This window comes from Argentina anserina, chromosome 7 (assembly GCF_933775445.1).
Source record: "Argentina anserina chromosome 7, drPotAnse1.1, whole genome shotgun sequence".
Taxonomy (NCBI): Eukaryota; Viridiplantae; Streptophyta; class Magnoliopsida; order Rosales; family Rosaceae; genus Argentina; species Argentina anserina.
In genome coordinates, this window is record NC_065878.1 from 18391407 (window position 1) to 18402829 (window position 11423).

Consider the following 11423-nt stretch of genomic DNA (forward strand, 5'->3'; position numbering starts at 1 on the left):
TCTTTAGTTACTAAGGTTTTATATCTATTATTTTTTAAATTTGTAGATGAAACATAAGACTATTGATAACTGGTTTGCACGCAAAAAAAAAAACACATGATAATTGATGATTCTGAACCAAGCACTGTCGTACCAAAATCTGATGTTGAGCCTCAAGAGTCTGAAAATCATGCTGATTTCGAGAACTGTAATTAGTGAAATTCAACTTGATTCACTAGAACGTGATCCAAATACATTTGATATTGATTTTATTAAACTTTTATAAGTTTGGAATTGAACTTTATTTTTAAGTTAGGAAGTATTTATGTTTTATCTATAATTGATTGTTGGCTTATTAGTTATCAAATATAGTTTAAAAAATATTATTATATTAGTATTTTCGATTTTCAACTTATGATTATTGATTCGATACATTATACTTGAACTCTCCCAAGATCAAATCTTGGTTCCGCCATTGATTATCATATATATATGTGTGATATATGTATATGTATATATATATATGGTGTTACTTTTTTATCAAATAATACTTCATTCACTTAAGAGGAAATATAACGAGTTTGAGACCTAATCCTACAAAACGGATCAGTCTGCCAGATTTCATTTAGAAAATTTATATAGACACAACACCACAATTGAAAACAACATAAATATGGGGAGAAAATAGCAGACGATGACACAAAATGATAAGAAAAGGACATGACTAAAACTAGCACAGCAGCTTGAACCCGAGTACGGGATTTTCGGCGATTAGGAGTCTTTTACTGGAACCTCCAACGATCCAAAACCAGAACTAGCTCAATCAATGAAGGAAAATGATGGACCACACAAGGTGGTAGACGCTGTAACCTCCGGATGGAAAGAATGGTTGGCATCTAGCCACCAAAGCAACTAGAACGCCCACCACGTAACCATATACGTACAATTGGTTTGAAACATGTGCACTTTCCACAATTTCGTTCCAATGTATACGTATTGCATTGTAATACAGTGCTTTCTTGATGCTTTAAGTCTCTGTATACAATTTTAACATGCATGCATGAGATCGATATGGGGAGATTCTCAAGCTCCCGGCCGCAACAATTGTTACTTTGTTAGAGTTGCGAGTATTCTAGATGTATTCTACTTTAAAAACTATGGTAGCTAGGTTAAGCCTCGATTATTATAATTGTACGTATAAAAACCTTTTGATTATTAGCTAGTGGGATTCATGTTGCGGTGAGTACTGAGTAGTACGTACTTCTCTTAGCTTCTGTACAGTTCAACAGATGTTACTTCATACATTGATTGAGAAAGAGCACTGAATGTAAACCAAATAGTTAGGTGATTAATTTGTAGTCTTCGTGCCCATGCACACGGTTAGCAATAATTGAGGAAATCACACTTATGTGTCAACATGGAGAAATATACGTCTAATATAGCGGTAATGAAACTTTTAAATTAGTAGAGCGGGAGAGAAAGAGATACCTCTAATTTGCATATCCCGATATCCGTCTTCAAGTGATGCAACTATATATTACATTCCTTAAAGATATTAAGTCGCAGACGACCAATTCAAATGTCTATCAATATAAACCATTCATGTAACTGTCAATGTCTGGAGATTCAGGATAACCCTAGCAAGCTTGACCGTATTAATTGGTCCGGACAAATTTCATTTGAAAAACACGTACCAGGACGTAGGCGTTTTTTTTTTTTAAGAATAAAATAGTTCCATTAACCTAAGTAAATATAGGTGGTAACAATATAAATGTAACCCGGAACAAGTATCAATCATATAATAGGTAACCTTCATTATACATTACGCACAAATAAATCTAAACTACTAATGATGAACCGAACATTCTATTAAACCCCTATAGGAGTTGTTACAATCACATATGACCTCAATTGGCGTGCAACAAATTATATCTAGAGTAAATAAAAAAAATTCACCCCCTGCATAGTTTAGGTGAGAGACATTGAGATAATGAGATATAAGCGACTCCCTTGCCTGTGTTAGGGCAAACAACCACTCCAGCCTTATTTATTTTGAATTGGGGTCCGAAACCCCAAGCTCAAAACCTGTTTGCCCTAGATATGGACTCAAATCCAAACCTAAAGTAGAGCTAGGTTTTGTCTGCAACTTTGCCTATGGCGATGCCGATACCCATCCCCAGCCATCCCGAGATGCCAACATCCACATCGCCAGCTTCAGCTTTCTCCTCCTGCTAACTACCAGCCCAACCGTTGTTGCTCGCTTCACCTCTACTTTGAACGGTGGACCAGCCGCCATCCCCAATAACTCCAAATTAGCTCGACATGCTCCAGATTTGGACACCTAAAAGAGTTCCCTCAAATCAAGATCACCTGGAAAAGACCAAGCCGCTACCATCTTGTTGTCGATAGGTCGAGGAGGCACTAGGCTTGCCGCCAACATGAAGAAACCAAGGTTTTGTATTGCCATGACTCTCCGAAAGGGACGGAGCAGAGGCATTACCAGGACTTAGTCGTTGTTAGAAGAGCTCATAAAGCTATTAAAATGGTATCGTCCATTGTGTGTTGATGATTGTATTTTTTTTTAAGTAAATCATACGATTTTATAATCAGCAAAGGCTAGAATAACCATTACATATCATTTCGCTATCACAATGGATAGACAAGAGGTCATGAGAAATCTCATAGTTGGTACATAGCATAGGTCTTTTCATTATAATTGTAAATTGCCCGGATTGAAAAAATACCATGCCTATTCTACGACAAAATATAAATAGGCATCTATATAAACTTTATACCCTAGGCCTAGGCCCATGCTTGGGCTACTAGATCTGCAGCAGTCGACCACCACCAACCCGCACTATGATCGGAAAAGCTCCAATACGTATGACCAGCCAACCACCGCTGCAAGTCACCACCATCGCACACCAAAACGCCAGGCACCATTGACAACCACTCATGCAACTCCATCCCAAGAACAAGATCCCATATGGCAAAAGGATCCATTATAATCAGCGCGGCCAAGGTTGATATCTCCATCCTTGCGCCACCATCAACCACTCCAAACTCATCAAGGTGTTGAAACTCCACGATCCTACCGGGCATAGATCACCGCTGAAAACGTCAAGATCATCATTACACATCTATGGAAGAGCACGATGGCCACCGAGTTTCCTCTACAACGTCATTAAAAAATCAGCACAAACCCTTCCCATGGAAGAGCAACACCGCCAGAGAACCCTAGGTTCTAGATCTTGGCTTGTCCGTGTAATACAGAGTCCATCGCAAATGGAGACTCTTTTCTTAGTAATGTGTTGATGATTAAATAGATTTACGATAAGTTTTAAATACACACCCCTAATTACTTAATACACATCTATAATTTTCAAGTTTCAAATCAAATTTCATAGGTATGGGAAAAGACCAAATCACACCCTTAATTAAGAAAGTATATAATATTAAAATTTAAAAATTTGGGGAAACTAATAATGTAAGAAATTTAGTAAGTTTTTACAAGGAATGAATTACATTTATCTGATGGAAAATTAAGTGAAAATTTTTGATTATCAATTCCTCCCTTTATTTCTTTCTTAAAAAAATCATAATAAGTTAGAATATCAAACCAAGGTATGTTAAGACATTATGGGAGCCCTTCTAATTATTATTTTTTGAATAGTTGGTCAAATTATATGTATATAAGCTCAGCAAGCAGTACAAACAACTGCCTCTAGCCAGATCTTCAACCCCAGCATCACCAGCCAACAAGCCACCATGCTTACGTCAAATCTTGCCTTTGCCATCTTCGTCGATGGCAAGCGAATTGCTAATGCCCACATCCCAACCTTCGACGAGGAACTAACCTTCAAATCAACCCAGCAGCACCATCACCACTTAGCGCAATCACGAGCATGTTAGATCCTAGATCAAAGACGATTCCATCGCAATCCATCGAAGAATGATGAACCTCAAATCCATCGTCACTTTGAAAACCTAGCAGATCCAAGATCTGGGTAGCCATCACCAATTTAACCTCACCTTTACCACCAACACCACTGACGAATGATCGAAGACAAAAGTGTAGGTTCAAGAGATCTTGTCGAGTCAACCCAAGAGAATCTCCAACATGTAGACAAGAGAGAGAGGAAAAGAAGGAGTCTTCCTCTGTTTTGACACAATACATTCGCCTCCTTGAGAATAGAGGCGCCAAGTAGAAGCCATCACTCTTGACAGAGAGGAGAGCATTCTAGAATTTGTTTTTATTGTCGCTATTTTATCTGAACAGTGTGAGCCCTTCTAATGAGGACTCTTAAGTTGAGGACTAGTTGAAGACTTTTCAGATTATCCCAGTTTTTTATCTTATATTTTCATCTTAACCGTTCAATTTACATATGTTTATGAGTATATCATTTATACAAATTTTTAACCAAATTGAGAATCATGAAGGCATTCATAAGTGGGATTTACCAATTAAGAACTTGAACGGTTCATGTTTGACAAATTTGGTTCGTCTATTGATTTGATCTAGTTTGATACATTAACGGTTACCAATTTGGCTGAAATTTTATAGCAATGATCTACTCATATAGACCTATAAATTGAACCGGTGAGATGTTAAAATGTGATCGAATATTGAATATTTTTAGCCATATACTGAAAAGTCCTCAACTATAACTCATTATAGTGATCCTCATTAGAAGGGCTCCCAAGACATTATAATCTTCTCATTTCATTCGATTACATTTTTCCTCTTCTTCAAAAAACAAAGTCGACGATGAAGATGAAAAATAGGTCAAAATTTATCAAACTAGATGAAAAATGCATTTTATCATTTTTCATGTTTAAGGATTTGAATAACAAGTATATGTAAGAATTTCTTGATAATCAATAGGCAAAAATGCCAATTGACATCTCAATTGTCAGTTTGCACCCCGAACTAGCATTTGAGTCAATTACCTCTTAAACTTAGTAAAAATTACCGATTTACACCGCATCCGTTAAATTTAATGTTTTCCATCTAATTTTAAGTCACATGTCATGCATTTGAAGAGCAGTATTGTCATTGTATATTTATTTATATTTAATAATGAAATAAATTAATAAGATTACTTAAGAGGAACACTTGCTACTATATTTTTTTATTTTATTTTTCAAAACATGTTATTAATTTATATATTTATTATTTTACGTGATATGGTATGTTAAAATATATTAGAAAAATATAAATAAATACATAAAAAATTAAAAACAAATGTGAATGGGTGGGTATGTTGAATATATAATTCGAATAGGGTTAAAGTATGTAGAAAAAAGATGTAAATAAATAATTTGATTAAAAAAATAATCCTCCTTTAAAGAATATTTTTATTTATTTATAAGAAATATATAAATAGAAAATGACAACATTATCTCTCATGTGCATGACATACGACGCAAAATTGGATAGAAATAGTTAAATTTAACAGATGGGGTGCAAATCGGCAATTTTTACCAAATTTAAGAGGTAAATTGACTCAAATTGACAATTTTAACCAAATTTGGGATATATTTTGACAATTTTGCCTAATCAATATATATGGACCTTTACAAAATTTCAATATATCATATGAAATCTATTTTAAAAAATCATATGAAATTATATTGTACCTAGAGTTAAGGGTATTTTAAGGACTTTGGGTTGTATATTTAATACAAAATTAGAAAGATAAATAAAATGAGTGGTGTATTGAGTAATAAATATGTATTAAGAGAAGAGAAAAGTCAATGGTGATTATCGAGGATTTATATTTTAATTTAATGAAGATGATAATGAATGATGTGATGATAATACTTTGAAAGCGGACTTTAAGTAGAGACGTAGATTGAGTAAGAAGGAGTTTGTGAGAACTAGAAGCTCAGCTCTCCCCAAGATTCACCAGACAATAAAAACAGATGGAAAAAAAAACTAAATGAGAACAAAAACTGGTTCAATTAGGAGGCTAAGAAAGTCCAGTTATAGCAACACGTAAATCGTGTTTCTCTTCTATCTTCCTCCTTCCTTTTGGTGTATTTTGTTTCATCTTCTCAATTTGTTTCATTAGGGTTTTCAAATACTGGCTGAACAAAAACTCGAGAACCACCTTCAGTATAATTTAAGCAAGTGTTAAGAAATTTGATAATATTGGAGAAAAACAAATATCAACAAGGAATAAGCTTATATATATATATATATTTTTTTGTGTGCCTGCTTAGCTAGTTAGATTCTTGTTCCAGGTAACTTTGTGCTGCAAGGCGAGGGAAGAGAATAACAGTTCAGGTCGACCATGCCATCAACGTATTTTAACAACAAATAGCAGACGACTATAGTTCAAATCGTTCTCAGAAGCACAATATAATACTACTCGATCATGTAACTTTCTGAGTCCAGAAAGATGGAAACCAACGCGACAGATCAAATTCACTGGCTAATTTGTTGGACAAAGTGGTTGTTGAACGAAGCTAACAATACAAAACTTCAGCTTTCAGAAAGTCAGAAATTCGGAATGAGCTTGATGAAAAAGGTGTGCACAGAAAAGTTTAAAACAAAAATCATGAAGAACCATCGCGGTCTAAGAAGTCAATAGAACACCAGAGGATATATAATATTTGTGTTTGCATATATGGATGAGGAGTATGACGAAGCTTGAGATGTGAATGTGGGAATGGATGTGAGGTAGGTAATGTTTGATTTCAATTCAAGGACTACATGCATAACTAACCGTAAGGCTGTGAATGAGTCAACCTGTTTGTACTCTGGAAGAATTCAATATTAGTTGGAGGCTTACAGCCATCTTATTAACAAAAACCAAATTCAAATGCTAAGATCAGTTATAGATATTTTTAGACATATACAAAATTCCAGATGAGTTTTGGGGTTCTGGATTGAGTGGATCCCCAGAAGGATTTGCGGCCTTGGATACATGCATGCAAAAACTGTTTATAATTCAAAGTGATTGCTGAAAAGTTTTTGACAGAAGAGCAATACCATATATAGCTAGAAATGCGGCTCATTGTTCTGATAAGTTCTTAATTAAACCAAATATATATGGTGGTGTGCATCTAGAAAATGTTTTGAAATTTCAACACCTGTGGAAGAGGGAATTGGGAAAATGACAAGTATGTATCCATGGACGCCATGAAATATTGATTAGTGCACTTGCCAAAGACTAAACATAAACAGCCACAACCATAGGAACGCTTAAACATTGTTAGTTCATTTCCTAACGATTTTCTTACATGATAGTAGAATATATAACGAGTAACCGGGTCCGAATTAAATGATACCACCCCATTCGATGGTTTGTTTGCTCACCATACGCCAATTAAGGTCGCCAGTGACTACTTGAGTAAGGACGATGCTTGCTTGACATGTGATAATTACAACCATGTCACCTCATTACTGAATTTGGAGGCCGACGTAAGATAAAAATGGGTACAAGGATCAGGATCGATTTGGTTAGAGTTGAGTCATTTCCTCACCAATTGTAGTCTACACAATAAGATACAGAAATGAAACAGAGAACACAAGTTGTGTAGCTGTTTAAACGAGACTAGAAAATAGAAATACAGAATGTGTTGGGTCAGAAGGGTCGATTAAAAAAGAATCTGAGAACTACCGGCAAACATCTCAAACTCTCAAAAGGAATAGGCGGGCGTTGCAGGTTCACACAACAATAGCAACAAATTACTTATGTATTGCTGCAATTCAAAACTGGAAAACTGAATAAGAGCAACCATATCTGAGGACATCCAAATTATTTTGTATCATATGCCAGAGTACAAATTGAAGAGTAAAAATAATGAATTTGAAGAGAAAATATTGTTGGATGAAAACAAAACTAATGAGCAACAGCAGTTAAGAGATTATGAACAGCTCTATAGAGTATTAGTATTGTCTTGGGATTTATAAATTGTAAATTGTAGATGATGTAGATCATTATCTACAATCTTCAAATACACTGAAGACCAGGACTACACGTAAGTGCATAGCCGCGAGTTTCTCCTAGTACTGCTATGCTCTGAAGACAAATCCTAGTACTGCTAGAAGAGCATGATAACAAATCCTGGATGTATCTACCAAAAGGCTTACATAACCAAACTTGTTAGGAAAGACTAGTGCAAAAAGAAGGTTCCACATAGAAATGACTGGTGAATGAAATCCAAAGCTAGACTGTAACATGGTGGGAAGAAAGGCTCTACTAAGTGGGAAAGCCCGACAGATTAAAATTGGCGGTTTACCAATATACCCCAACTAGCATTGATACCCAACTAGCCAGAAATCTATTGACCTTGGCTCACATAACAGAGAGTAGCAGATGACATTAAGCATGGCAGGACATGTACAACCCTAGAGAACCCTCTGACTTTTCTCTAAATGGTCACATTTATAAGATCACATACAGATCTCTTCGCAATGTGCAGACTACAAACATCAAATATGCAATCAAGTACCTGATGCAGAAAATGCTGAGAGTAGATATACCCATTGAGTGAGCGACTTTGTGATCCTTCGCAAAAGACCAAGTTCAGATAAATAATTATTGCAGACGATGCAAGCAAAATTCGTAATTGTTTCACTGTTATCTTTTTAATGATGAATCTCGGACCATCAACCAGACCTTTTAGGTCCAGCTGTATCATGGTTGAATGCCATGAACCAACCACATCATATAAAAGCTAACTATAACCAACATATGCAACCAAAACAGACTATTTAAATTTGAGGATTAATAGAGGTGACTCAACCAGAATAATGAAATGATAACCCCTAGCAACATCGATAGAAAACTAGACTATCATAACACACGAGAAGAACATAATTGGTTTGGGTGTTTCCCAAACTAGAGAAGTCAAGTTTAATACCAGGGTCTCATGTTCAACACATCAATTCAAAATCAAAACTTGTGACCATAAGTTTCTATTACAGAAGATAGATGACCTAAATAAAGCAAACCCCTATGCCTTGATCGCAAACTTCCTCAAGGGGAAGTACATCTCCCTCTTCTTCTCACGCTCAGTCTTCAAAGATGCCTGCACAACCAAATACCAACAAAATCAACACAAATTACTATACTTCTTCATATAACTAACCAGACCAAACACTACTCAGTATAAACAAACAAGCTCATCATGCACAAAAGTCTTTCCCGAACATTTAAAAATCACGACACACTTTGTCTAAAGTCCAAGGTAGAATCACTACTTAACCAACAGTAGCGACATTCAAAAGGTCACACATTCTTATCGACGTAACTAAATATTCACAAACAACAGTATAAACTCCCTAGTCCTGAATTCATGACATTCATCAAAAAACTAATCTTCACAAATAAACAAAGAACTAGATATTGAGTTAAGTACCTGGTGCTTGGTGAGCCTTCGGCGAATGGCCCGGGTCTTCTTGGGACGAAGATCAAGAGGCAAGAGCTTCTTGTTCTTGTACACTTCCCTCAGAGCAGCCTTCTGCTTCTGCGAGATCACTGTCAACACCTGAGCGATCCCAAGCCTCACAACCTTGCTGCAATAAACCCACCATCATCAAACTCACATCTTTGATTCACAGAAACTTAAAAACCAAAAGGCAAACACAAATTTAAGGTTTTTGGGTAGGCTTACATCTTGGAGAGCTTGTTGGGTGCTCCACCGGTGACCTTGGCGACGCGGAGGAGGGCGAGCTCAGCCTTGAGATCCTTGAGCTGGGCCAAGAGATCGGCCTTGGACTTCTGCCTTAGCTCGTGCACCTTGATTCTGGCTGTTACAGATTCAACAAACAAGGATAAGTATCAGAAACTGAAGATGGGTAGAACAGAGGAGAAGGAAACTGAAGATTGAGAGAGAGAGAGAGGCTCACCCATTGCTGTGTGTGTGTAGCTCTGCAACGGCGGCTTTGTCTACCTGTTTAAAATGAAACCCTAGACTGTTTAGAGGGGTTTTATACTTTTATATATATATATACAGCGCGAGGTGGGCTAGGTTTGAGTGGTTTATTGGGCTGATGCCATTGTGGGCTTTGTAATTTTATTGCAGTTTGATCCAATAGGCCCAAGATAGTTTTCACGACGGAGATTTTAAGGGTGGTGATCAATTGCATTAGCCTAGTGCCGTAGTGTTTAGCGTACAGATTTGCGGAGGTAAATCTTGACTAGGTAAGTTTTTCCTTGAACTTGAGGGATACAAGCTGGTCATTGCTATCTGAATATCAATTAATTTCTCTGTGTTTTCTTTTGCTTCGGCTTGGCTTGAGTTTCTATATATATAGAATTATAGAGAAAGAAAGAAAAGAAAAGAAAAACATGTCTGTATATATGATCCGATTTGTTCTTCCCATCCACTTGTTAAAATCACAAGTTTGTTCTGACAAATAAATATAAACTATGCAATACTATATACAGCCTGATTATGTAAAGAGAATAGACAACTTGGTTTAAGGCTTCTTTAGGAGTGGTTTGTATGTATTGTTGGAGATGTCACTACGTTGGCAAAGTTTTGTGTATAATGGACTTTTATTTAGATACGGAACAACGCCTAGGCAAAGATGATACTCTCTGTAGTTTGCAACGGGGACTAGCTAATTAGTTACCAAAGCACATGGTTATGTTTCATTATCATCATAACGAAAGAACTTAATTAACAATCAATCATCATCATTGTCAAGCACATTGATTTTAATTTGCCTTCCTGCTCCAGCTTTCGGCAAGTCGGGGAGCTAGCTAGGTGCCGACCTTCTCTAAATCTAGCTACTACTCGTAATAGTGGGTACATATCTACTATATATCTAGCTCGCTGCTTGCTAATTAACTAATTCGTGCAGTTTCAAATAGACGACGTAATTAGCAGAAGAAGCTTTCCGCCGAGGGGTTTGACATAGTTTGGCTGTACGCCTGTACATACTAGACCCGCCTCCAACTTCTAATCCTCACTTGGTTAATCCATTCTTCCGAGCTAGCTTCATGTGTTAAGGACATTTCTCTATGTTGCCTAGCCCTTGGAGGTAGTTTGTATCACCCCCAAAGGATCGCAGCAGCGCGCTGCGTCCCATCATGATCGAGGATCGCTAGACTTGCCATAGATCTCCAGCTAGCTAGCTATTTGAATCGATTAGCAAACTGTATAACTGTATTACGAAATTTTCATCGATCAGGTACATGAAGAATTTTCTGCCTGCAGAAATCGTTGCCTCTCTAATAGATTAGAATACCTAGGGTTACGTACCAATTAATAGATAAGGATGTAAAGCAACGTCCTAGCGCACCCTATCTATAAAACCCTAGCGGTAATGATAATTTTAGAGAGAATGATAACGAAAATGATATATGTTGCTTCTCAAAATGAAAGGCATGACGTCAACACCTAGCTTCCTTTCGATTAGTCCAACTCCGAAGTTAATTTGCAAGTTGTGGCACTTGCATTGACACTAATCCATACATCATGTT

At 36.5% G+C, this 11423-nt stretch overlaps 1 protein-coding gene across 1 annotated transcript; it reads right to left on the minus strand.

The window, feature by feature from the left end:
- Nucleotides 1–8767: 8767 nt before the first annotated feature.
- On the minus strand, nucleotides 8768–9904 carry LOC126802536 (60S ribosomal protein L35-like). Its single transcript, XM_050530180.1, has 4 exons — nucleotides 9842–9904; nucleotides 9607–9742; nucleotides 9352–9508; nucleotides 8768–9021 (listed from the first exon to the last, which is right to left on the minus strand). The coding sequence occupies exons 1-4, from the start codon at nucleotides 9843–9845 to the stop codon at nucleotides 8947–8949; spliced, it is 372 nt and encodes a 123-aa protein (XP_050386137.1). The 5' UTR covers nucleotides 9846–9904; the 3' UTR covers nucleotides 8768–8946.
- Nucleotides 9905–11423: the final 1519 nt, after the last annotated feature.